This window comes from Mesoplodon bidens (genome assembly GCF_964165515.1).
Source record: "Mesoplodon bidens genome assembly, chromosome: 19".
Classification (NCBI taxonomy): Eukaryota; Metazoa; Chordata; class Mammalia; order Artiodactyla; family Ziphiidae; genus Mesoplodon; species Mesoplodon bidens.
The window spans coordinates 53,830,936-53,858,869 of record NC_138179.1 but is presented as its reverse complement, the minus strand read 5'-3'; the positions used below and the strand labels follow the sequence as shown (position 1 = coordinate 53,858,869).

Sequence of the window (27,934 nt, the reverse complement as noted above, 5' to 3'; positions counted from 1 at the left end):
TGGTTTCACCCTGGTTTGCCCTGCAGCTGTAACGTGTCTGCTGACACGCAAGCCCTGACTCGCTCGTCCTCCTCCTTTCCCAAACTTCTGCTCAGTCTCAGAACTGTCATACAGAGTGAAGTAAGTCAGAAGGAGAAAAACAAATATCGTATATTAACATGTATAGGTTGAATCTAGAAAAATGGTACAGATGAACTGGTTTGCAAGGCAGAAAGAGAGACGCAGATGCAGAGAACTAACGTATGGACACCAAGGAGGAAAAGCCAGGGGGGTGGGGGTGGGATGAATCGGGAGATTGGGATTGACATGTGTACACTAATATGTATAAAATGGATAACTAATAAGAACCTGCTGTACAAAAAAATTAAATTCAAAAATAAAAAAGAAAACGCAGGGCAAAAATACAAAGGACTTTTTGTCAAGGAGGTGACGAGGAAGTAGAAACTGAACTTACCACCGAGGAAGCCAGGATAAGAGAAGGGCAGAAGAGTGCCATGGCTGGGCCGACACAGAGAATAGGACCAAGGGCTAAGGCTGAGCAGGACCAAGCAGCACTAGCCTGGAATCCTGTAAGACTCAAGAGCAACATGGCAAAAAGTCACATTTCTTGTTTGGAGGTACTCAGTTCTCACAAATCCATCAAGACCATTCCCAGTTTGTGGCAATCCTGAGAAGTCTGCCCTAGTGAAAAACAATTTTAGGCACCTACCGTGTACCAGTCATATGCTTTCACATAGGATTTCACTTAGTGCTCACAACAGTCCTACAAGGTAAGTTTTATTATCCCCATTTCACAGATGGGTACACTAGGCCTCAAAAGACTTAAGGAATTTGCCCATAGAGTTTGGACCTGGCCAGTTGGATTCCCCTACACCAAGCTGCCTTTGATTTGAAGTCAAATCAAATCAAAATAATGTCAAAATAGTAGAGACTTCTTAGGCCTTCCAGGAACAGTAAGGAGCAGACCAGGTAAGGAACAATGCATGGAGACCTCTAAATCTCTGAACGTAGGTACTTAAAAACCCTGGAATTGCTGGGTTTGCATAGGCCTCTATGCAATCTGAGATCCCAGTGAAACCTTGGTACCCTCTAGTGGAAGTTTCCTGCATTCACACAGCTTTCCTGGCTTCAACGGCGAAAAGCTGGAAAGGAAGCCCTCACCAGGCCACTGGAGAGCATCCCCAAAGAATGGCCAACTGGAAGATACATGTTTGTATGTCAGGGTCCATGGAGGGTAGAGGAAAGAATACAGACCAGAGGGAAGGTGTGCTGAGCCACTGGTTCACAAGGGTCCCCAAAGGGAGTCCTTGTTAGGCCTTTGTGCATTATTAATAGGAGCTCAATACACATCAATGGGGGCTGTAGGTTTTTAGGGCTCAAGAGAGTGATTTTTTTTTTTAATGGGGGAAATTAGTGATCAGAGATGCAAAGTGACTCCCAACGTCACAAGGAAGTCAATGTCAGCAATGGTGAGACTAGAACCCATGTCTCCTGCCTCCCAAACCAGAGTTCTTCCCATTGTATCACACTTCCCATTTTTTGGGAACCCAGCCTATGAGGACAAGCTCCCAGGTTCCTGAATCTCATGCCTACAACCCTGCAGGCATTCCTGGAGCTTCTTCCCCAAGTTCCCAGTGCCAACATGTCAGATTTATTTCTGTCTCCCTCCTCCCGCAAAGGTAATCCCTGGGAATGGAAGTGGGTTAGAAACAGATTACTCTGATCCAGGGGCTTTGTCTTCTCCTCCCTGAACGTGGCGGGGTGGGGGAGGGCCCGGGGTGAGGGAGAGGGGAAGTCACAAATAGCCTGAAATTCCCTTTTAGGATTATCACTTGATTTAGCCAGCTGGGGCGAAAGCGGAGCAAGAAGAGGGGAGGGATTAGTTCTAGACCTAGCTTGAACAGCGGGGTGCATGGGCTTCTTTTCTGGCTGAGCCAGGATGAGCAATTATCTCTTCCTTAACATACCTTTAGAAGTAAAGAGGCTGAGGCAGGCAGCAAAGGATAAAGGAAAAAGCCTTTGTCTTCAGCAGCAGGGATGAATGCAAGGATGAATGAGACAGAAGAGCAGCTGGAAGAAAGTCATGCAGCACAGAAATAAGGAGTCACTTTTGGGCATGGAAACAACCTTCATTTCAATGGTTTTAACTTTAACAGAGCTGAGAACTGCTCCCTAGAGGAAAAGAGCTAACACACATAGGGCTTCCTGAGGATTTCCAGCTCATATCCAGGTTATGGGCTCTTCTGCTTTAGGAACACTGCATTGGGGTGGACTCTGGGACTGCCAATGTTATCTGTGTCCAGCATAAAGAACAGACACTTACTAGGACTCTGCTAGGCTCTATATATCCCTTCCACGGCTATCACGGGGCTTGGAAGCAGCTACCATAACTAACCAGAGCGGGAACATGTATTAATTCATTTAATGACTTAGTAACAATTCTATGAGTTAGGTACTCAATTACCCCTTCTCTATGGTGAGGAAAAGAAGTGGAGCTAAGATGTACACTCAGGCACCACTAGGTGAGAGTCATAGATAGTCACCTCTCCTAGTGACAAAGAAGCTCTGCTAACATTGTTAGCTAAAGATCAGTTGAGAACATTTCTTAGAAAGTCAGAATTCTTGGTTTCTTCTATGTCACCTTATCTTGGACAATTCACTTCACTTCCTTTGCTCTTCACGAGCTCTCTCAAGGGAGGGAAGTACAACATAAACACATGGCAAGCCTATCACTCGCTTCAATCGAAGTATCATATTGTTTACAGTAATCAATAAACATACTGTAATCAGATTCTTCCAATTCTCCAGAAGGATCTTCCGTGTTCAAATCAACAGTGCTTCTCCTAGAATGCAGACTACCAGGCAGAATTTCAGAAGTTCCAATATTTGGTATCATCTGCCACTGAAAGGGAAAAAAATCCAAATACAGTACATATCCCACTGCTCATGGGATATCCCATCTTCTTTGGATCCATTTAGAAATCTCAATAAGACGAGTGCTTCCAGGAACGCCCCGTATTTGGGGAAACAGGAAATCAACTTTGCCCTCTGCCTCATCATCTTTTATCTGGGATTCTACTGATCCACTTATTTATTTTCCCCCATGATCACTTACTGAATAAATATTTGAGTGTCTACTATGTGCAAAACTGTTTTTTGCAAGGCTAAGCCTCTAACCACCTTATTCCTTCCTCTAATTACACAATGAGTTTCCTTCTCTTGCTCTTACTTTGCTTTTTCTGAAATGTGAACTACTTGGGTTGTAGGATTATGAAATATCCTTTTCGTGTTAACTTCCCCAGGCAGACAACTCCCAATTTTCCATGGAGTTAATGAGATAGGAAGATAATACGAATTTTCCAAAACAGCAGCTAATAAAACCCACTTATAATTCATCTCAGAATGAATTAAACAAGATTGACTTCCCTTATTATTTCATCCAGGTTGATATGGAACAAGTTTGCATTCCCTGAGAAACTGACCAGAAGGCAGGCAGAGATGATCTGGGATGTGTTGGCTACCGTGTGGCTACATAAAACTCAACAGTGAAGCAGGTAATCCCAGAAAGACTATATCAATGTTCTGTATTAATAACCACTCATCATGGATTGGGATTTCCCCACTTTGTCAGGAAAACCAGCAAAAAAAAAAAAGTTCATGTTTTATTTTCTGGGCCATAGAGTAGATTGACAAGACTCTGTTTAGAAATAACTAGATACATCTTGGGACTTCCCTGGTGGTCCAGCGGTGAAGATTCTGCACTTGCAATGCACAGGGCACGGGGTTCAATCCCCAGTTGGGGAACTAAGTTCTCACATGCCGCACAGGGTGGCCAAGAAAATGTTTAAAAAAGTAAAAATTAAAAAAAAGAGAAATAATTAGATATATCTCATTTAAATGCTTAATATATATTCTTTAATTATCACATATGTATAACACCTAATTTCATGTCACTATTAATGTATCATGCTATAGGTTCTATGCTGTGGCTAGGACTTGTGGGGGAATTCTTACCCTTGAAGAATATACAGGGACTTCCCTGGCAGTCCAGTAGTTAAGACGCTGTCCCCCACTACAGGAGGTGCAGGTTCAATCCTCGGTTGGGGAATTAAGATCCCACATGATGCCCTGCACAGCCAAAAAAAAAAAAGGAAAAAAAAATCAATGTGTGTGTGTGTGTGTGTGTGTGTATATACACACACAGTATAGTTAAAAAGTCAAGATTAAGACATGAGATCCCCAAACTCAAAAGTAATCTCTCTTTCCTTTGATAGTCCTTAGCATTTTATTTGGACCTTATTAGCAATTCTATTTCAACCTGTACAGCCCATAGCTCCCAACTCACTGCAAAATACCATAGGTAAATGCTCAATAAACGTTAATTGACAGAATGAGAAAAAACCCAAGGGTACGTGTGAAAAGTGTTTTGTCATTCAACGATGATTACAGCACTGTGTTTTCCAGGATGACCTCAACAACATGAATCCTTTAACCACTTACTGTGAAGCAATACAGCGTAGTAGTCAGTGCATGGGTTCTGGAGTTTGCTTGAATTTGAATCCCAGTTCTACCAGTTATTAGCCGTGCGACCTTAAATAAATTACGTACTTAATTTCTATGCAACATCATATGTAAAAGGAGCATATTGCTCGTTTGTGGTGATGCAACATCATATGTAAAAGGAGCATATTGCTCGTTTGTGGTGAAGACTGAGTTAATATAGGTAAAAAGTTTAGAAAGATGCCTGGCACCCGGTAAACAATTTCTAAGTATAAGCTATTTTTTGTTAATAAAAATATTACTGTGCCTCATATTATTATGCCTCTGTCCCAAAATGGCAAACAGATAAATGCTTTTGTCAGTCCACGTGTCTTTTGCTTCAGTAAACATAGTAGTCATTAATTTCCTTAATTTGCTAGTAAGAAAGAATATTCTTCATACGGTACAGATTGGGAGAACTAGAGCTCTGGATTAAGGTTACCCAGAATATCGAGGTCGGAATACAGACCCAGCAACTAGTCATTTTTTCCCCTTCTAGGATCCAAGAAGGCACTGAAGAAAAATAGTCATCTCAGAAGGGAAACATCTTTTCGTTCACAAGGTGCAGCACTGTCCCAGTCTTACTCGAACGCAGTAACTCCTGGCAGCCAGGAAGCCCGGCGCGCAGGCGCAGCTTCGGCTGCACGCTCTCCGCCTGGCGCGTGACAACCGTGCTTCCACCCTACCCCCAACGCCGTTTTACTGCGCATGTGCATCCCAACTCCCACCCCACCCCCCCCGCGGCGGACGCGTACGTGCGCGTTCGCGCCGCTCACACTTCGGCGGCGGGCGCGTGCCCTGGAAAATTCCACTCCCGAGCTAGCTCCGCCCTATGCACCTCCTTTCCGGCCCCAGGCTTTTTACTGTCTCCATCCCGGCTGCCTTTGCGTGAGCAAAATGGCAGTTCCCGTGCCGCGGGGTTTGTCTTGCTTATCCAGGGCTTTAGGATGGTGGTCTCGGCAGGTGGGTAGGGACGCGGTAGATAGGAGTCTAGGGGCTGGAGGGGAACAGAGTGGTGGGAAATACTCGCTTTGCAGTTGTCCTTGGTGAACTTGGACGTTACAGGTCGTACCTAGGCTAGGGAAGAGTTGAGGTAGATGAGGCATAACTACTTAACTATGTGGCTGAGTGGGGAGAGCCTCGGTAGGGCCATGAGAGCGGGCAAGTTCTCGGGGATTAAGTTTCTCCGGTTTGGTCTGGGTCTGACTGGCCTGGGGGTGTTAAAGGGGAAGAAGTAATGGTTGGAAGGTGGGTTCGCTTCCCGTTGATTTTTATAAATCCTTAATTGAACAGTAGCTGTAAAGAAGGGAATCTCGTACCTGCCTGAACAAACCTCATGGTCAGAGAGGAAAGAGACCTGGCCTTTGAAGAGCTTATTGATCAGTTGGGAGCTAGAACGACAGAATAAAGTTTACATTGAGGCTCCCAATAGAATGAGCAGAATGGAATCTGAGTAAATGTAGAGGAGATGCCAAGAAAAGGACTTTTCTTCTGCTCATTTCAGTATTGGGTTGGTATTTAAGTTCCCCATCAGACTGAGCGTTCTTTGAAAGCAGAAGCCTTGCTTTCATCAACTCTGCATCTCTAGGAGTTGGCACAGTCCTATACTATGGAAAGTACTAAATAAAGGAAAGCCTTTAGTAAACGTTGAATGGTGTTAGTAAAAGTTGCTTACTGGCTTTTAGTAAGAGACACCCATAATTGTTAAGATAGTTGTGCATTTTCCCCCGTGATATGTGGCTTTGTAATTGTTCCTAGGTTAGTCTTTGGATGTGCCCATTCTATCTTTGCTTACAGTTTGTACAAGATTGATTTTTTTCCAGGTTACCTAACCTTTTTCTGCCATCCTCCAGCCAGTCCTGGTGACTCAGTCCACAGCAGTATTTCCAGTGAGAACTAAAAAACGTTTCACACCCCCCACTTATCAACCCAAATATAAATCAGAAAAGGAGTTTGTAGAATACACCCGGAAAGCAGGACTGGTCATTCCTCCAGAACATTTGGAGCGTCCCATACATCTGGCCTGTACAGGTGAGACATGGTATTTCTGAGACCCTGACCCAATCCCCTTCTGTCAGAGATCTTCTTGGAAAGTGGAATGATTTGGAGTATGAATGATAGCATTTAATTAACTACAAAATCGGTTCCGTCTCAATAGTTTATATACGTTATATTTCACGAGGTCATCTTTGATCTTGTTTTCACACTACGCCTAGAAGACCAGGGTAAAATTTCTCCATTTTGTACAAGAAGAAGCTGAGGCTCTAAGAGAAGACTGAAATGATCTTATTCTACTTTTTCTACTGCAACACGATTCCCTTTACGTGGAAGTCTATTTTGTATCCAGGAGTCTTCCCAATTTTGTATGACCTCAGGATGACTTTTTCTCAATCTTTCAATGCTTTTTTCGTTTTCTCCTCTCTCTTTACAGCTGGTATCTTTGACGCCTATGTTCCTCCTGAGGGTGATGCCCGAGTGTCGTCTCTTTCTAAGGAAGGACTGGCACAGAGAGCTGAGCGATTGAAGAAGAATGTGGCATCACGATTATCGTAGGTGTCTGAGACAGCTGGGAGTCAGTATTAGAATAAAAATTTCTTGTTGCTGCTTAATCCAGAGAGCCCATCTTGGGTTAGTTGCATTGGCCGTAGCTCCCTTGACAACTTGACAGTATATTCTTTCTCTGTAATAGAGCTAATGTATAATACGGGCATTCCGAATCGTAGGATCTCAGCCTTGATTGTTCGTTTTTGTCACATCGTTTAGGAAGTTCACATTGAAGTTTGTAGGACACTTTCTTGATCACATATTTTAAAATTTAAAGTAATAATAACAGAGAGCATATTTTTATGAGAAATACCTTAGAGTTTAAACTTAAGAGAGGAAGAAAAGCCAAAAAGGCTTAAAAAGAGAGACGTGTTCTAGGGAGCTAACTGGGCTTTCGTTAAGGAGCAGAGCAGGGCCAAAACTTTTTGTTTGTTTGTTTTGTTTTGTTTTGTTTGCGGTACGCGGGCCTCTCACCGCTGTGGCCCCTCCCTCTACGGAGCACAGGCTCTGGACGCGCAGGCTCAGCGGCCATGGTTCACGGGCCCAGCCGCTCCGCGGCACGTGGGATCCTCCTGGACCGGGGCACGACCCCGTATCCCCTGCATCGGCAGGCGGACTCTCAACCACTGCGCCACCAGGGAAGCCCCCAAAACTTTCTTCTTAAAGAGACTTTCAGTATCTGTCACTCTAGCTCTAACTGTATCTAAATGATAGGTTCTTAGGGTCATATATAGATTTCTCTGCACAAGTGTACTGAGTCAGTGTTAATTCTTCATGTGGCCATAACCTATTTCTCTAAATACAGATCTCATCACATCAACTCTTCTGTCTCAGACTCCTTTGTGGCTCCCTGTTATCTGAAGAATAAAATCCAAATTTCTCCAGTGGAATTCAGGGCTTTTTATAATTTGGCTCTTGCCTTCCTCTCTACCATCATCGCCTTATTCCATTTTTCTCATCCTAAACTTTAACCTTTCCAAACTAATTGCCAGTTCCTTGACAAATGTGCTGTGTCTCTTTGCATATCCTTTCCTTTGCCTGAAAAATGTCTTTTTCTCTCAAGCATTGTGTCTGCTTTTTTTTTTTAATTAATTAATTTTTATTTTTGGCTGTTTTGGGTCTTCGTTGCTGTGCGCGGGCTTTCTCTAGTTGCGGTGAGCAGGGGCTACTCTTCGTTGCGTTGCGGGGGCTTCTCATTGTGGTTGCTTCTCTTGTTGCGGAGCACGGGCTCTAGGCGTGCAGACTTCAGTAGTTATGGCACGTGGGCTCAGTAGTTGCGGCGCACGGGCTTAGTTGCTCCATGGCAAGTGGGATCTTCCTGGACCAGGGCTCGAACCCGTGTCCCCTGCATTGGCAGGTGGATTCTTAACCACTGTGCCACCAGGGAAGTCCCGCTTTTTTTAAATAATGAAACTTCCAATCCTTCCCTCCCCCACCCCCTTTGTCAACCACGAGTCTGTTCTCTATGTCTGTGAGTCTGTTTGTCTTTCATAGATATGTTCACTTGTGTGTTTTGTTTTTTGTTTTTTGTTTTTTTGGCTACACCACGCGGCATGTGGGATCTGAGTTTGCTGACCAGGGATCAAACCTGCGCCCCCTGCAGTGGGAGTGCAAAGTCTTAACCGCCCCCTGCAGTGGGAGTGCAAAGTCTTAACCACTGGACCGCCAGGGAAGTCCCTGTGTTGTATTTTAGATTCCACATATAAGTGATATCATATGGTATTTGTCTTTCTCTTTCTGACTTACTTAGCTAAGTATGATAATCTCTAGGTCTGCTTTTAATCTCTGCTTTTAAGCCTTCTCTGACTCTTTTTGGAGCTGCCTTTGTTATAATTGTAACTGTATATATATTCTTACTACTTCTGATAACTCTGTAGTGTGATGATTTCCTCTTATGTATTTCTCTCCTGGCCTAAGAGCTGTTTGGTGGAAGGATTCATGATGATAATGATGAACAGAACACAGGTGGTTTTATTATGGAGTTATTATCTAGAGGAGGAAACCAGTTATTAAATACTGATTGTTCACAAATAATTACAGATATGGTGAAGTATGAGTGCTGTGGGAACATATGGCAGGGAAAGATAACTTGGTTTGGGAGTTAAAGATAAGCTTCCCTAAGGAAATGACATTTAAAGCTGGGACCTAGGGCTTCCCTGGTGGCGCAGTGGTTGAGAGTCCGCCTGCCGATGCAGGGGACACGGGTTCGTGCCCCGGTCCGGGAAGGTCCCACATGCTGCAGAGCGGCTGGGCCCGTGAGCCATGGCCACGGAGTCTGCGTCCGGAGCCTGTGCTCCGCAACGGGAGAGTCCACAACAGTGAGAGGCCTGCGTACCGCAAAAAAAAAAAAAAGCTGGGACGTAAAGGGTTGCTTGGAGTTAGCTGAATAGAGGGGTATAGTGAGGAATAGAATTCTAGGGAGACAAAACAGTACAAGCAAGGCTCTGAGGTGAAAAGTGCAAAGGAGTGGATTTTATCAAATGCTTTTTCTCTGATTGTTGAGATGATCATGTGATATTTGTCCTTTATTCTATTGATATGGTATATTGCATTAATTGATTTTTTTAGTGTTAAACCGATCCTACATTCCTGGGATAATTTCCACTGGGTTATGGTGTCCCCCATCCTCTTAATATAGTTACAGTAACACTTTGATTAGATCAGAATTCCCTGTTTACATTATAACTACGGAAATGCTATGGCAGCAGAGTCATGCAGTACATTATTATTACATTTCCTTTCCTGCATAAAAGGTGTTTTTTTTTGGTGTCAAGTGTCTTTTTTTCTCATTTGCTTATGGAACCCCTGGTTGTGTTAATTTTCTCTCAGTACATAGAAAACATTAAGTATTTTATCAATCCCATCTTCAAGAAGGAAGCCCTCCTGGAGCCTTCTTACCTATTTCAGTCTGGATCGGTCACTCTTTAGGCTCACTGTACATCGTGGGATCTCCTTTTATCATCATCCTGATACTCCTTTTGCCTTGCTCTTATATGTATTCCCTGTTTCGTGGATTTTACCTCTCTCTCTTTCATGGTTCATTCAGTTATTTTGGTGGCACACATTCCCCAGCAGCTTCCTGAGAGAGTGTGGATGGTAGATAAATGAGATCTTGCAAGGCTAAGGAAAAGTCTTTTTTTTAGTCTCCCACTTCATTTATAATTTTCCCAGGTATAGAATTCTGGGCTGGGAGTCATTTTTTTCTCAATTAAAAGCACTGCTCCATTGTCTTTCTAACTTCCTTTTTTTTTTTTTTTTTTAATATTTATTTGTTTATTTGGCTGTGCCGGGTATTAGTTGCAGCACGAGGGATCTTTGTTGCGGCATGTGGGCTCTTTTATTTGCAGCATACAGGCTCTTAGCTGCGGCATGCGGGACCTAGTTCCCCAACCAGAGATGGAACCCAGGCCCCCCGCATTGGGAGCACAGAGTTTTAACCACTGGACCACCAGGGAAGTCCCGTCTTTCTAACTTCTGATGTTGCTAGTTAGAAGCCCAGTGTCTTTCTGACTCTTGAGCCTCTGTATGAAACCTGTTTTTTCTTTCTTAGTGCTTATAGGATGTTTTCTTCGATGCCAAAATTCTGAAATTTCACTATGAGAAGCTTTGGTCTTTATTTTTTGTTTTTATTTATTTTTTTAAATTTAAATTTTAATATTTGGCTGCATTGCGTCTTTGTTGCTGCGCGCTGGCTTTCTCTAGTTGCAGTGAGTGGGGACTACTCTTCGTTGTGGTGTGGGGGCTTCTCATTGGGGTGGCTTCTCTTGTTGTGGAGCATGGGCTCTAGGTGCGTGGGCTTCAGTAGTTGCAGCATTCGGGCTCAGTAGTTGCGGCACTTGGGCCCTAGAGTACGCGGGCTTCGGTAGTTGTGGCGCATGGGCCCTAGGGCACGCGGGCTTCAGTAGTTGTGGCGCATGGGCTTAGTTGTTCCGTGGCATGTGGGATCTTCCCGGACCAGGGATTGAACCTGTGTCCCCTGCATCGGCAGGTGGATTCTTTTTTTTTTTTTTTTTTTTGCGGTACGCAGGCCTCTCACTGTTGTGGCCTCTCCCGTTGCGGAGCACAGGCTCCAGACGCGCAGACTTAGCGACCATGGCTCACGGACACAGCTGCTCCGCAGCATGTGGGATCCTCCCAGACTGGGGCATGAACCCGTGTCCCCTACATCGGCAGGTGGACTCTCAACCACTGTGCCACCAGGGAAGCCCGGCAGGTGGATTCTTAACCACTACACCACCAGCAAGTCCCACCTTTGGCCTTTCTTTAGAATGATGGATTTAAGTGCGAGTTAGAAGGTTGAATTTACAGGACTTGGCACATTCAGAAAACAATTATTGAATAAATGGACAGACATTAATGGACGTAAAGTAAGCTGTAAGTTATGGAAATTGTGTGAAGTCTTCTTTAGAAATGATTCTCATGCTTAATTTTACAGAATCCGAAGGATAAGAGAAAGTGATCCTAATTTTAGAATAAAGGACTTCCCTGAAAAAGCCCAGGATATCTTCATTGAAGCTCACCTGTGTCTAAACAAGTACGTGAACTCCCTGTCTTATACCCATTATGTTCTCAGCAGCTATTATTCTAGGCACAGGTTTTTTTTTTTTCTTCAGGTAAGAGTTCTAGAGTGGGAGATGTTCCTCTGTGGGAAATAATTGGAGCCTGGAGCTGTCCTTGACTCCTCTCACTGCTTCTGGGAGTTTTCACCATTTGGTCTGGCTCAGCTCCACTGGCAAGTGTTGAGACTGTGCTGAACGGCTGCTATTTTCACCCGCCTCATCCCTAATTCATCCTGACCCTTTTTGTGTGTTTGTCTTGTATATGTACATTTCCTTTCCTTAATTATTTTGAATAAGTTTCTTTTAAAAATTTCCAACTTTTTCTTGATTCAACCAGGGGAGAAAAGTCAGGGCTGCTAGGTAGATGAAAAATCAACATGAGGGGCCTGGAATAATCTTAAGTGCTAGTCCTTGGACTGTTGCCCACATTCTTTGAACTATAGCTTGCTGTGGCTGGGCTTCAGGTAGGATCCCAAACCTGTACTCTCAAATCCATTAATTATTTCTTTTTACTTTTATTTGTTTAAAAAAAGTTTTTAATTGTGAAATATTTCAAACATATAAAAAAATACCTTGCAAGGTAATAGATGTTTACATTTTGCCATATTTGCTTCTGAATGCCTAATTGGGGGAAGAGACAGGGATAAAGCATTATAGATGCAGCTAAAGCCCCGTCTCCCCATTCTTTTCCTTCCTAGAAAGAACCACTATCTTCCCTATTACTCTCATGCACATTTTTATACTTGCACCACATGGACATGTGTATAAACAACGTACAGTATTGTTTAATGTGTTGTGAAAATTCACATGAAGGATGTATTTTTTTGAAACCTGCTCTGTTTATTGTTCAGTGTAGTTTTTTTCATAATTGATATTTTTTTCCTACCACATTATTTTTTGCATTCTAGTTACCATGATTTTTCTTTGTTTCTTTTTTTCCTTTCATTTGTGGTATTGATATAATTTCCTTCTAACTTTTTTATTCCTTCCACTTGTTTGGAACTATTACATCCTACTTCTGTTCTTACAATAGTTATTGTTAAAATGTTTAGCATGTATTGTTGACAATATCACAAGAAGCTTCAAACACTTGAATTTCAGTCACTGCCTCATACATCTCCTGTGTTATTGTTATTTAGTTTTTTAAGTCATACCTTGTTGTTATTTCACTTGCATTTTTTATTTTTGTTTTTTTCCTCCACTTCATGTTTTTATTTTCATTTTTTTGAAATATTCAATACATACATTTTTTTGATCACGCCATGTGGCATGACCAGGGATCAAACCCACACCCCCTGCAGTGGAAGCGTGGAGTCTTAACCACTGGACTGCCAGGGAATTCACCACTTCATTTTTTTTTTTTTTTTTTATATTTATTTATTTATTTATTTGGCCGCTCTGGATCTTAGTTGCAGCATGCAGGATATTCGTCGCTGCACGTGGGATCTTTATTTTTTTATTTTACTTTTTTGAATTTTTGAGTTTTATTTATTTTTTTATACAGCAGGTTCTTATTAGTTATCTGTTTTATACATATTGGTATATATATGTCAATCCCAATCTCCCAATTCATCCCACTACCACCCCCCCCCCCCCCACTTTCCTCCCTTGGTGTCCATACATTTGTTCTCTACATCTGAGTGGGATATTTAGTTGCAGCATGCGGGATCTGACCAGGGATTGAACCTGGGCTCCCTGCGTTGGGAGCGTGGAGTCTTAAACACTGGACCACCAGGGAAGTCCCCCCACTTCATTTTTGTTTATTTATTTAAAATATTTATTTTATTTTTGGCTGCACTGGGTCTTAGTTGAGGCATGCGGGATCTTTTGTTGCAGTGTGCAGGCTTCTCTAGTTGTGACTCACATGCTCAGTAGTTGCGACACAAGGGTTTAGTTGCCCCGCAGCATGTGGGATGTTAGTTCCCCGACTGGGAATCAAACCCACATCCCCTGCATTGGAAGGCGGATTCTTAACCACTGGACCACCAGGGAAGTCCCTCTCCCACTTCTTTTTTTTTTTTTTTTTTTTTTTTTTGAGGTACGCCTCTCACTGTTGTGGCCTCTCCCATTGCGGAGCACAGGCTCTGGACGTGCAGGCTTTGCAGCCATGGCTCACTGGCCCAGCCGCTCCGCGGCATGTGGGATCTTCCTGGACTGGGGCATGAACCCGTGTCCCCTGCATCGGCAGGCGGACTCTCAACCACTGAGCCACCAGGGAAGCCCCCCCACTTCATTTTTTTTTTTTTAATTTTATTTATTTATTTATTTATTTTTGCGGTACGCGGGCCTCTCACTGTTGTGGCCTCTCCCGTTGCGGAGCACAGGCTCCAGACGTGCAGGCCCAGCGGCCATGGCTTACGGGCCCAGCCGCTCCGCGGCATGTGGGATCTTCCAGGACTGGGGCACGAACCTGTGTCCCCTGCATCAGCAGGCAGACTCTCAACCACTGCGCCACCAGGGAAGCCCCCCCCCCACTTCATTTTTAAAGGATGCTTTCTTTGGGTAGAGAATTCTAGGTTGGTTGGTAGCTTCTGTTAGCATTTTTTTTTAAATAAATTTATTTATTTACTTATTTTTTAGCTACGTTGGGTCTTCATTGCTGCGCGCGGGCTTTCTCTAGTTGTGGCGAGCGGTGGCTACTCTTCGTTGTAGTGCGCAGACTCCTCATCGCAGTGGCTTCTCTTGTTGTGGAGCACGGGCTCTAGGCTCGTGGGCTTAAGTAGTTGTGGCACGCGGGCTCAGAAGTTGTGGCTCACAGGCTCTAGAGCACAGACTCAGTCAGTAGTTGTGGCACACGGGCTTAGTTGATCTGCGGCATGTGGGATCTTCCCAGCCCAGGGCTTGAACGAGTGTCCCCTGCATTGGCAGGTGGATTCTTAACCACTGCGCTACCAGGGAAGTCCCGACAGTTTTTCTTTTAGGACTTTAAATACATCATCCCACTGTCTTTTGGTCTCCATTGCTTCTGATAAGAAATCAACTATAATCTTTTTGAGGATCCCTTGTATGTGACGAGTCATTTCTCTTTTGCTGCTTTTAAGATTTTCTCTTTGTCTCAGTCTGGATTTCTTTGAGTTCATTCTGCTTGGAGTTTGTTGAGCTTCTTAGATGTGAATATTCAGGTCTTTTATCAAAATTGGGATGTTTTCAGCCATTCTTTCTTTTTTTAATAATTTTTTTAATTTAATTTATTTATTTGGCTGTGTTAGGGCTTCGTTGCTGCGTGTGGGCTTTCTCTAGTTGCAACTAGCGGGGGCTACTCTTCATTGCAGTGTGCGGGCTTCTCACTGCGGTGGCTTGTCTCGTGGAGCACAGACTCTAGGCGTGTGGGCTTCAGTAGTTGTGGCATGTGGGCTCAGTAGTTGTGGCTCATGGGCTCTAGAGCACAGGCTCTAGTTGTGACACATGGGCTTAGTTGCTCCATGGCATGTGAGATCTTCCTGGACCAGGGCTCGAACTCATGTCCCCTGCATTGGCAGGCGGATACTCAACCACTGTGCCACCAGAGAAGCCCTCAGCCATTCTTTCTTTTTTTTTTTTTTTTTGCGGTATGCGGGCCTCTCACTGTTGTGGCCTCTCCCGTTGCGAAGCACAGGCTCTGGACGCGCAGGCTCAGCGGCCATGGCTCACGGGCCCAGCTGCTCCACGGTATGCGGGATCCTCCCGGACCGGGGCACGAACCTGTGTCCCCTGCATCGGCAGGCGGACTCTCAACCACTGTGCCACCAGGGAAGCCCTCTTTCTTTCTTTCTTTCTTTCTTTCTTTCTTTCTTTCTTTCTTTCTTCCTTCCTTCCTTCCTTCCTTCCTTCCTTCCTTCCTTCCTTCCTTTCCTTCCTTCCTTCCTTCCTTTCTTTCTTTCTTTCTTCTCTCTCTCTCTTTCTTTTCTTTCTTTCTTCCTTTCTTCCTTTCTTCCTTCCTTCCTTCCTTCCTTCCTTCCTTCCTTCCTTTCTTTCCTTTCTTTCCTTTCTTTCTTTCTTTTCTTTCTTATTTAATTAATTTTTATTTTTGGTTGAGTTGGGTCTTCGTTGCTGTGCGCAGGCTTTCTCTAGTTGCGGTGAGCGGGGGCTACTGTTCGTTGCGGTGTGTGGGCTTCTCATTGTCGTGGCTTCTCTTGTTGAGGAGCACAGGCTCTAGGTGTGCGAGCTGCAGTAGTTGTGGCACGTGGGCTCAGTAGTTATGGCTTGCGGGCTCTAGAGCTCAGGCTCAGTAGTTGTGGCGCACGGGCTTAGTTGCTCCGCAGCATGTGTGATCTTCCCAGGCCAGGGCTCGAACCCGTGTCCCTTGCATTGGCAGGCAGATTCTTAACCACTGCACCACCAGGGAAGTCCCTTCAGCCATTATTTCTTCAAATGTGTTTTTCTGCCACCTCTTCCTTCTCCTCTGGGATTCTATGATATGTGTGTTGGTACACTTGATGGTGTCCCACAGGTCCGTCAGGCTCTGCTCATTTTTTTTTATTCTTTCTTCTTTTTGCTCCTTAGACTGGATAATTTCAGTTGTCATATCCTCAAATTAGCTGATCCTTTTCTGGCTGCTCAGATCTGCTGTTCAACCCCAGTAGTGAATTTTTAATTTCAGTCACTGTACTCTGCAACTCCAGAATTTGTTTGGTTCCTTTTCATCATTTCTGTCTCTTTATTGATGTTCTTTTTTTTTTTTTTTGAATTTTTGAATTTTATTCTTTTATACAGCAGGTTCTTATTAGTTATTCATTTTATACATATTAGTGTCTATATGTCAATCCCAATCTCCCAGTTCATCACACTACCACCCTCCCCACCACGCCACTTTCCCCCCTTGGTGTCCATACGTTTGTTCTCTACGTCTGTGTCTCAATTTCTGCCCTGCAAACCAGTTATCTGTACCATTTTTCTAGGTTCCACATATATGCGTTAATATATGATATTTGTTTTTCTCTTTCTGACTTTACTCTGTATGACAGTGTCTACATTCATCCACGTCTCTACAAATGACCTGATTTTTTTCCTTTTTACGGCTAATACTCCATTGTATATATGTACCACATCTTCTTTATCCATTCGTCTGTCGTTGGGCATTTAGGTTGCTTCCATGACCTGGCTATTGTAAATAGTGCTGCAGTGAACATTGGGGTGCATGTGTCTTTTTGAATTATGGTTTTCACTGGGTATGTGCCCAGTAGTGGGATTGCTGGGTCATATGGTATTCTATTTTTAGTTTGTTTTTTTTTTTGCTGCGGTATGCGGGCCTCTCACTGTTGTGGCCTCTCCCGTTGGGGAGCACAGGCTCCGGACGCGCGGGCTCACTGGCCATGGCTCACAGGCCCAGCTGCTCCGCGGCATGTGGGATCTTCCCGGACCGGGGCACGAACCCGTGCCCCCTGCATCGGCAGGCGGACTCTCAACCACTGCGCCACCAGGGAAGCCCTCTTTTTAGTTTTTTAAGGAACCTCCATACTGTTCTCCATAGTGGCTGTATCAGTTTATATTCCCACCAACAGTGCAAGAGGGTTCCCTTTCCTCCACACCCTCTCCAGCATTTGTTGTTTGTAGATTTTCCGATGATGCCCATTCTAACTGGTGTGAGGTGATACCTCATTGTAGTTTTGATTTGCATTTCTCTAATAATTAGTGATGTTGAGCAGCTTTTCATGTGCTCCTTGGTCATCTGTATGTCTTCTTTGGAGAAATGTCTGTAGGTCTTCTGCCCATTTTTGGATTGGGTTGTTTGTTTTTTTGATATTGAGCTGCATGAGCTGCTTGTAAATTTTGGAGATTAATCCTTTGTCAGTTGCTTCATTTGCAAATATTTTCTCCCATTCTGAGGGTTGTCTTATCGTCTTGTTTATGGTTTCCTTTGCTCTGCAGAAGCTCTAAGTTTCTTTAAGTTCCGTTTGTTTATTTTTGTTTTTATTTCCATTTCTCTAGGAGGTGGGTCAAAAAGGATCTTGCTGTGATTTATGTCATAGAGTGTTCTGCCTATGTTTTCCTCTAAGAGTTTTATAGTGTCCAGTCTTACATTTAGATCTTTAATCCACTTTGAGTTTATTTTTGTGTATGGTGTTAGGGAGTGTTCTAATATCATTCTGTTACATATAACTGTCCAGTTTTCCCATCACCACTTATTGAAGAGACTGTCTTTTCTCCATTGTATATCCTTGCCTCCTTTGTCGTAGATTAGTTGACCATAGGTGCATGGGTTTATCTCTGGGCTTTCTATCCTGTTCCATTGTTCTGTATCTCTGTTTTTATGCCAGTACCATATTGTCTTGATTACTGTAGCTTTGTAGTATAGTCTGAGGTCAGGGAGTCATCAGTGCCTTATGGTTTTCGGCATACAGGTCTTTTGTCTTCCTAGGTAGGTTTATTCCTAAGTATTTTGTTCTTTTTGTTGCAATGGTAAATGGGAGTGTTTCCTTAATTTCTCTTTCAGATTTTTCATCATTAGTGTATAGGAATGCAAGAGATTTCTGTGCATTAATTTTGTATCCTGCAACTTTACCAAATTCATTGATTAGCTCTAGTAGTTTTCTGGTCACATCTTTAGGATTCTCTATGTATAGTATCATGTCATCTGCAAACAGTGACAGTTTTACTTCTTCTTTTCCAATTTGGATTCCTTTTATTTCTTTTTTTTTCTCTGATTGCTGTGGCTAAGACTTCCAAAACTATGTTGAATAATAGTGGTGAAAGTGGACATCCTTGTCTTGTTCCTGATCTTAGAGGAAATGCTTTCAGTTTTTCACCATTGAGAATGATGTTTGCTGTGGGTTTGTCATATATGGCCTTTATTATGTTGAGGTGGGTTCCCTCTCTGCCCACTTTCTCTGGAGAGTTTTTATCATAAATGGGTGTTGAATTTTGTCAAAAGCTTTTTCTGCATCGATTGAGATGATCATATGGGTTTTATTCTTCAGTTTGTTAATATGGTGTATCACATTGATTGGTTTGCGTATATTGAAGAATCCTTGCATCCCTGGGATAAATCCCACTTGATCATGGTGTATGATCCTTTTAATGTGTTGTTGGATTCTGTTTGCTAGTATTTTGTTGAGGATATTTGCATCTATATTCGTCAGTGATATTGGTCTGTAATTTTCTTTTTTTGTAGTATCTTTGTCTGGTTTTGGTATCAGGGTGATGGTGGCCTCATAGAATGAGTTTGGGAGTGTTCCTTCCTCTGCAATTTTTGGAAGAGTTTGAGAAGGATGGGTGTTAGCTCTTCTCTAAATGTTTGATAGAATTCACCTGTCAAGCCATCTGGTCCTGGACTTTGGTTTGTTGGAAGATTTTTAATCACAGTTTCAATTTCATTACTTGTGATTGGTCTGTTCATATTTTGATTTCTTCCTGGTTCAGTCTTGGAAGTTTATACCTTTCTAAGAATTTGTCCATTTCTTCCAGGTCGTCCATTTTATTGGCATAGAGTTGCTTGTAGTAGTCTCCTAGGATGCTTTGTATTTCTGTGGTGTCAGTTGTAACTTCTCCTTTTTCATGTCTAATTTTATTGATTTGAGTCCTCTCCCTCTTTTTCTTGATGAGTCTGGCTAATGGTTTATCAGTTTTGTTTATCTTCTCAAAGAACCAGCTTTTAGTTTTATTGATCTTTGCTATTGTTTTCTTTGTTTCTGTTTCATTTATTTCTGATCTGTTCTTTATGATTTCTTTCCTTCAGATAACTTTGGGTTTTGTTTGTTCTTCTTTCTCTAGTTCCTTTAGGTGTAAGGTTAGACTGTTTATTTCAGATTTTTCTTGTTTCTTGAGGTAGGCTTGTATCGCTGTAAACTTCCCTCTTAGAACGGCTTTTGCTGCATCCCGTAGGTTTTGGATCGTTGTGTTTTCATTGTCATTTGTCTCTAGGTATTTTTTGATTTCCTCTTTGATTTCCTCAGTGATTTCTTGGTTATTTAGTAACGTATTGTTTAACCTCCATGTGTTTGTGTTTTTTACATTTTTTTGCCTGTAATTGATTTCTAATCTCATAGTGTTGTGGTCAGAAAAGATGCTTGATATGATTTCAGTTTTCTTAAATTTACTGAGGCTTGATTTGTGACCCAAGATGTGATCTATCCTGGAGAATGTTCCATGCACGGTTGAGAAGAAAGTGTATTCTGCTGTTTTTGGATGGGATGTCCTATAAATATCAACTAAATCTATCTGGTCTATTGTGTCATTTAAAGCTTGTGTTTCCCTATTAATTTTCTGTTTGGATGATCTGTCCATTGGTGTAAATGAGGTGTTAAAAGTCCCCCACTATTACTGTGTTACTGTTGATTTCCTCTTTTATAGCTGTTAGCAGTTGCCTTATGTAATGAGGTGCGCCTATGTTGGGTGCATATATATTTATAATTGTTATATCTTCCTCTTGGATTGATCCCTTGATCATTATGTAGTGTCCTTCCTTGTCTCTTTTAACATTCTTTACTTTAAAGTCTATTTTATCTGATATGAGTATTGCTACTCCAGCTTTCTTTTGATTTCCATTTGCATGGAATATCTTTTTCCATTCCCTCACTTTCAGTCTGTATGTGTCCCTAGGTCTGAAGTGGGTCTCTTGTAGACAGCATATATATGGGTCTTGTTTTTGTATCCATTCAGCGAGCCTTTGTCTTTTGGCTGGAGCATTTAATCCAGTCACATTTCAGGTAATTATCAATATGTATGTTCCTATTACCATTTTCTTAATTGTTTTGGGTTTGTTTTTGTAGGTCCTTTTCTTCTCTTGTGTTTCCCACTTAGAGAAGTTCCTTTAGCATTTGTTGTAGAGCTGGTTTGGTGGTGCTAAATTCTCTTAGCTTTTGGTTGTCTGTAAAGCTTTTGATTTCTCCATCAAATCTGAATGAGATCCTTGTCGGGTAGAGTAATCTTGGTTGTAGGTTCTTCCCTTTCATCACTTTAAATATGTCATGCCACTCCCTTCTGACTTGTAGAGTTTCTGCTGAGAAATCAGCTGTTAACCTTATGGGAGTTCCCTTGTATGTTATTTGTTGTTTTTCCCTTGCTGCTTTCAATAATTTTTCTTTATCTTTAATTTTTGCCAATTTTTTTTTTTTTTTAATTTTTGCCAATTTGATTACTGTGTGTCTCAGCGTGTTTCTACTTGGGTTTATCCTGTATGGGACTCGCTGTGCTTCCTGGACTTGGGTGGCTATTTCCTTTTCCATGTTAGGAAAGTTTTCGACTATAATCTCTTCAAATATTTTCTTGGGTGCTTCCTCTGTCTCTTCTCCTTCTGAGACCCCTGTAATGTGAATGTTGTTGTGTTTAATGTTGTCCCAGAGGTCTCTTAGGCTGTCTTCATTTCTTTTCATTCTTTTTTCTATATTCTGTTCTGCAGCAGTGAATTCCACCATTCTGTCTTCCAGGTCACTTATCTGTTCTTCTGCCTCAGTTATTCTGCTATTGATTCCTTCTAGTGTAGTTTTCATTTCAGTTATTGTATTGTCATCTTTGTTTGTTTGTTCTTTAACTCTTCTAGGTCTTTATTAAACATTTCTTGCATCTTCTTGATCTTTGCTTCCATTCTTTTTCCGAGGTCCTGGATCATCTTCACTATCGTTATTCTGAATTCTTTTTCTGGAAGGTTGCCTATCTGCACTTCATTTAGTTGTTTTTCTGGGGTTTTATCTTGTTCCTTCATCTGGTACATAGCCCTCTGCCTTTTCATCTTGTCTGTCTTTCTGTGAATGTGTTTTTTGTTCCACAGGCTGCAGGATTGTAGTTCTTCTTGCTTCTGCTGTCTGCCCTCTGGTGGATCTATTGATGTTCTTATTTCATACATTGTTTTCTGATTTCCTTTAGTTCTTTGTCCATGGTTACCTTTATCTCAGTGAACATAAGTAGAATAGTTGATTTAACGTCTTTGGCTAATAATTCCAGTGTCTGGGCTTTCTCAGGGATGGTTTCTGTCGAAAATTTTTTCCTGTGGATGGGCCATACTTTCGTGTTCCTTTGTATACTTTGTAATTTTTTTGTTGAGAACTGGACGTTCTGAGTATTATTATGTGGTAACTCTGGAAATCAGATTCCTCTGCTTCTCAGGAATTGCTGAACTTGCTCATCAGTGCCACTGCCATCCATTTGTGACCTTTCCAAACTAGTATTGCTAAGTGTGTATTCTTTGTTGTGGGTAGTCATTGAAGTTTCTGTTCCATTATCTCTGCAATCAGCCAGTGACCTGACAAAGACTTCCTAAATTGTCTGGCTGAATAAAAACAAAACAGGTGTTCTTGGTCCTTTATCCCTTTAAATCTGTTGGTGGGAAAAGCTGCTGCAGCCAGCAGGGCTGAAACCATGACATCATTTGCTCTGGTCTCTGCAATCCACCAGCCTGACCAAAATGTGCAACTCAAATTTTTGGAGCGAGGGGTCCCTACTGCCTGCCCTTGCGCCAGCCATCCACTCCAGGAACACAGGCTACTATCCCCACCAGTCATGGCAGGGCTGAGGGAAAGAGGAGGGTAGGTGGTTTGCACATGTTCTTAAACTCAAGATCACTGGCTTCTCCCTTCGTCAAGCACTTCCCTAGTTGTTATAGGTGTCCAGTCAACATCCAGAGTTCTGAAATTGTGGTTCTCGTTATTTTTTCTAATTTATCAGTTGTTTCAATGGAGGGACCCAACCCTAGTGCTTCCTCCTCTGTCATTTTGCTTGATGTCTGTGTCTGTTGATTTTGCTAGCTTCCAGATGTTTTGTAATGTTTCATTGTGAGCTCATCTGCAATGGAGAGTTTTTCTTCTGAGGGAATTCCAGACAACCTAAGTTATGAATATGATCCCAGAGAGGTTTTTGGGGTGTTTCTGCCAGATACTCTAGGGATATCATTGGCCAGCTGTCAGGTTTTTTTTGTTTTTTTTTTTTTGCGGTACGCGGGCCTCTCACTGTTGCGGCCTCTCCCGCTGCGGAGCACAAGCTCCGGACGCGCAGGCTCAGTGGCCATGGCTCCCGGGCCCAGCCGCTCCACGGCATGTTGGGATCCTCCCGGACCGGGGCACGAACCCGTGTCCCCTGCATCGGCAGGCGGACTCTCAACCACTGCACCACCAGGGAAGCCCAGGTATCAGTTTTTATGTTAATTTCTTAGCTTAGGAATTCTTACATCATACAGATACTATAAATTCTGTGTCCACCTCTGGGTATAATGTGGACTTAGGGCTTTAATTTTTTGTGGGAGTTTTTTATATTTGTTTTTTAGATCCCCCCCCCCAAGCCCTAGAGTGAGGGAAACTTTATATCTAGGTTGGTGAACTATTGTCTAGTTTCCCTTTCCTGCAGGTACAGGACTCTTTTTGAGGGTCATAGCTTTATGCAGGGATCTCAGTTCCAACTCCCTGTCCTTCCAGCATCCAAGGTTTTAGGAAAAGTCAAGCTCTAGCCATCAGATCCTATTTCTAGATCCCTAAGTCATCTCTGTGCTGTTGTGGTATCAGGTTGTATTCTTTCCATTCTGCTTTTAATTCCCTCTTCCTTTCTGGCATCTAAGGACTTACCTTCCTTTCTTGTGAACTAGGCTAGAGATTTTAAAATGTGTGTGTGTGTCTGTATGTATTATATTCTTTCCAACCTTTCTGGATGTTTATAAGTGGGAGCAGTTTCATATAAGCTTGGTCCATTATGTTGCCCAAAGCAGATGTCCTCCTTTTATTTTTCAGGGTAAGTTCTATTGCAAAATACTGAGTGAACTCATAAAATGGGGAATTAATTTTTATTGAGGATTTCTAGGCCAGGACAGTGACGAGGAAGAATTTATTCTGAGGTGAGGTGGCAGGCGTGGTGGTTGTAGTAGCTGTCACCACACCTCAGTCTGGTCTAGTCTAGAGCTACAGTGGGGGAAATGACTCGGAATCTTTTGTATTGAAAATAGAAGTGGAAGGGAAGCAGATAGACAGAACTAATCCATTACCCACTCTGGGATTAGAGACACAATTTTTCAAAGGGCGAAGACTTAAACTGCTCAGAAAGTATTAAATTGTGGGGAAAAGTCATGAATGTATATCTGAAGGAAACTAATCTGTGGTCTTAGGTTTATTTGAAGCCCTTCAGTTAGGAACCCTCCTAAAATCTTACATGTACAGGAGCAGGGGTTTTCAAACTATTTTCATACTGTTACTGCATAGAATCAGCATAACTAGGTCACTCTGGCAGCAACAAAGATGGGGCGGGGGCAGTTTTGTGTAGAAAAGACCAGAAAAAACAGATGGTTATCTTTTGGCTAGGTTCAAAGATGAATGCGTAAGAAATAAGGCTAAGCAGTTGGTATTGATGATGTGTCCATGGTAAGAGGAGATAAATTGAGCTTTTGATTGTTATTTGTGTTGGATTTTGTTCCAGCTTAGAACAAAAAAATCAGTCCCCACATCCCAGTGAGGGTTTCTTGCCCATCTCAAGGAGGTATAGTAATTTCAGAGAAATTTCTTTCTGCTCCTGAGATTCAAACATAACTTTACACTGCTCTTAGATCTCACGGTTTTCTGGCAAATCATGTTGTTCTTCATCTTTGGACTAGGACTAGGACTTAGTATATTATCTGGCTTATAGTAGGTGTGCAGAAAATGTCTATAAAAATGAAGGGAGTTGTTTTCCATTTTCAGGGCCATTTTCAGCTTTCATACACAGTATCATAAAAGCAGGAGTCAGTGATACATATCTCTTTCTTTTTTAGCTCAGACCATGACCGGCTTCATACCTTGGTAACTGAAAACTGTTTTCCGGTAGGTTCTTATCTTCCTTAGAACTGTGGGACCCCTGAGTAGACAGATTCTAGATATCACCTCTGATTTTCTTAAGGATCAGTTTTGAGAGTACAGGAAGTTTAAGGCAAAGCTGAAGTTCCATTATTTTTGGCTGAATGATAATGACTTGATATGGACTCTGGTAAAGGCCATGCAGTTGAAGAAAGAGGAAGTCCCTCAGCAAGCAGTGCTGAGACCACAGATCCTGAGGTGAGGGTGTGGTCACATTAGGCCAGCCCTGCACATACCTATAGTACAATAAAGGATTTAACCAGTGTTCATGAGGCTTACATTGTGTGATAACAGGGGTGCTAGGTACTCTGGGAGACCCCTAACAATGAGGACTTTGTGTTTCAGTTAGAGGTTCAAGAATAAGAACTTCAGTTTCTATCCGTTTTGCTTCATCTCCCCAGGGACAAGTATAGCTATCCTAGTCTTAGCAGGTTAGCCTTTATAAAAGGCTATAAAATTCCTATAAAATCCCACCTTTCATTGCCAAAAGGTGAGAGGAAAAAAACAAACATGTGCAGTCAACAGAAATGCATGCAGTAATGAGCAGATTATGAAAGTGTGTAGGAGGGATAATGGTATATTAGGTAAGCTGGCAGTTTGGAGTGTGGTCTTCGTTGATTTGGAGAAGGGTCCTCAAGGAGGTAGGTGGGTCTTGAGTTGTGATTTAGAAATGGAAAGAGAGTTGCTGTGAGGTGAGCTCGAGCAGCAGCTTAAGGTGAGAGAAAATAAGCACCAGAGAGCATTTGATGGGAAGCGTTGCATGCTGACTGTGGTATTGCAGGAAGAGCAAGCATGGAAATAAGCACCAACTTCCCTACAGGGAGGGGAAAATCCAGTTGAACTATTCTCCTCTGCCCTCAGGACATGGTCTGGGACATCAAATACAAGACCGTCCGCTGGAACTTTGTAGAGTCTTTAGAGCCACCCCAGGTGGTGCAGGTTCGCTGTTCAAGTCTGCTGAACCAGGGCAACGCGTATGGCCAGGTCACCATCCGCATGCACACGCAGCAGGTAGAGGCACCAGTCTGCTTTCCTCCCAGCTTTCTTCGCTCTGAGGTTGGGCACCTACCTCTGAGTTCTGGGTACAGCTGCCCGGGACTGTGAGCTCTAAGGAAGGGTTCACCATGGTCTTTCTTACCTTGTCACTGCACCCTTCCCACTGCTGGATGTTAGCTGTACTAAAACAGGTGTAGGGATATTCTTCCCCACCCTTCCTGGGCTCCCTCCCACCTCCTTCCACCACCCCACCACCCCGCCCCCCAGTCAAAAACCCTCTAAGAGTCAAGTGTCAATGGTTGATCTGTTAGTCTAGATTCAGAATTAAACAACTCTGAGGGCTAACCGACTGGATGTGCTTTCGTCCTTGCAGACTCTGGCTATCTATGATCGGTTTGGCCGGTTGATGTACGGACAGGAGGATGTGCCCAGGGATGTCCTGGAGTACGTTGTCTTTGAAAAGCATCTGGTGAATCCCTATGGGAGCTGGAGAATGCATGGCAAGATCATTCCCCCATGGGCACCCCCTAAGCAGCCTATCCTTAAGGTAAAGCAGCTTGCGTGGTTTAAGACATGGCATCCTAAGCCACTCCTGTTGGGCTCCACCTAGTGGACAGAGAGGGTGATGCACCACCAACCAGGAAGAGGAGTCCTCTTGTTGGCGGTGGGCACGGAGGTGGGCGTGGAGGCGGGCATGAATCTCTTAGGTAAGCCGTGGACTTGGATAGTAGGTAACTCAGTATCCTGCTCTTTCAGACGGTGATGATCCCTGGCCCCCAGCTGAAACCTTGGGAAGAGTATGAAGAGCCACAAGGAGAGGCCCATAAGCCTCAGCTAGCGTGATGGCAAAAGCGACTCCTCGGGTGAAGCATGGGTGGTGATGTGGCTGGACACTGTGAAGCCTGGGAGTCTGGGAGCCGTGAAGTCGTCCGTTCTCTTCACGCTGTAGGAAGAGCTGCCTTTGTTCTCTCTTGCCCTGCAGTCCCATCCTCAGTAAGCACTGCTGATGGTCGGGCCCTAGTGGGTTGGCCCTGTGCACAGCAGTGGACCTACTTCTTTTTTTAATCTTATATCTAGCTTCTGACTCCAGATGAAAAACGGTCTGTTTCAGAGAACATCTGATACCAGCTTTTCCGGCAGCAAGAACTGTCAGGAGCAAACTGGCAGAACTTTCTAATTACGGGGCAGGATCAGAGTTGGAAATAAAACACTATCCGGTATTGGACAAATGTGGTGGGTTCTGTGTATTTCTCCTGGCTCAGGACGGAAGTAGACCAGCCTTCAGAGGGCAGAAGTGGAAGTTATCTTAATTGTGAGTGATGTGACTTACAGGAAATCCAGACTTGGGAAAAAGAATTAGTGTTTATAAAAGTGGTGTCATTGAAGAGGGTCTTTTCGCATACACGGACTCACTGAACCAATATTTGTATTTCATAGATGAATGTAAGTCCAAAGAAATCATTTCGCCTTCAGCCTTTGGATTTTGTTCTTAATTATCAGCTGCATCCTGGTGTGATCCCAGGAAGCATTAGAGGAGGAAGGGGCCATGGTAGTGTGGATACATTTGGGAAATCCATCAGTAAGACTTAGTTCCCTGATTTCTAGCACCTTTTGGAGATGGTGACTCTTTTTCCAGCCTGAATTTGGAGGCAGAGATACCAGAATATGGACCTATGTAGAGTGAAACAGCCCAGCCCCTTCTTCTTCCTTAGCTCCAGCTGGAGGAGGATGTGGGACTTCTCATGCTCGTGTCCTGGGTCATCTGAGGTATGACAAGGGAAATCACTGTCCCAGCAGCAAGCTTGGTTTATAGTACTATTACTTTGGTCAGCCCATGAGGGCTCCCCTTAAAAATCAGAACCTTAATTCTTGTGTTTCTGTTTTTCAAGTCTAGTATTTTCTTTTAAGGAGTTTATCACCTGGGTTAAGGATTAATCTGTTCTGACCTTGTCTTGAGAGTAGAGTCCAAAGAAACTGGAATCAGGTTGAGAATAACCTGACCCCTCAGTCTCTGTAAAGCTACCATTTCAGCAAAGCAGCAAACAGACCAGGCCTCACTGGGGAAAACTGATGTTTTAATAACAGCTGCTGAGTGCTGACCATAGAAACAAGATGTGTAAGCTTAGGGAAGAGGCAGCTCTAGTAGGTTAATCCACAGCAGCCACCCTCATCATGCTACTTAAGTTTCAACCCTTTTGGCTTAAAATGTACATCAGTTTCCAGCATTGCTGCCCAAGTGAGGTTTGATCATATCCTATTTGCCTGAGCCCTGGATTAAGGCAGAATGAGAAGGGAAGTGCTTTGAGTAGGATCCACAGCTGGGGAGTATGCAGTAAGGGGAGGCAATCCTGGGAGGGTAGGGAAACAGAAACAAAGCACACTTAATGGCCAAATGACGTCTTGATTTCTCTGAATATATGAAAAAACAGTTTCAAATAAGCTGTTTCACCCCACTCCCCTATCTCTGTCTCAGGGGTCTCTAGATAATCCTAAATAGCAGCTAAGCCAGGGAGCCACCAGAGAGCCAGAGGATAAGTGCAATTTTCATTTCCCCTTGGGATCAAATCCAGCTGA

General features: G+C 43.1%; 1 protein-coding gene and 1 long non-coding RNA gene across 3 annotated transcripts; one reads left to right on the top strand and one right to left on the bottom strand.

Annotated features, from left to right (window-relative positions):
- Positions 1–459: 459 nt before the first annotated feature.
- Positions 460–5,182, bottom strand: LOC308606920. Its single transcript, XR_014013922.1, has 5 exons — positions 5,009–5,182; positions 4,015–4,128; positions 2,782–2,902; positions 1,968–2,070; positions 460–575 (listed from the first exon to the last, which is right to left on the bottom strand). It is a non-coding gene; the product is annotated as an uncharacterized lncRNA (long non-coding RNA).
- Positions 5,183–5,395: 213 nt separating this feature from the next.
- On the top strand, positions 5,396–26,589 carry MRPL45 (mitochondrial ribosomal protein L45). 2 transcript variants are annotated; one of them, XM_081220394.1, is made up of 8 exons: positions 5,396–5,502; positions 6,393–6,570; positions 6,971–7,088; positions 11,519–11,617; positions 24,283–24,331; positions 25,226–25,375; positions 25,734–25,907; positions 26,117–26,589. In XM_081220394.1, exons 1-8 carry the CDS (start codon positions 5,437–5,439, stop codon positions 26,201–26,203), a joined length of 921 nt encoding a protein of 306 aa, XP_081076520.1. In that variant the 5' UTR covers positions 5,396–5,436; the 3' UTR covers positions 26,204–26,589. The 2 variants fall into 2 exon arrangements, with proteins under 2 accessions (XP_081076520.1, XP_081076521.1); XM_081220395.1 differs by lacking the exon at positions 25,226–25,375 and having other exon boundaries at positions 5,397–5,502.
- The last annotated feature ends 1,345 nt before the right edge of the window (positions 26,590–27,934 follow it).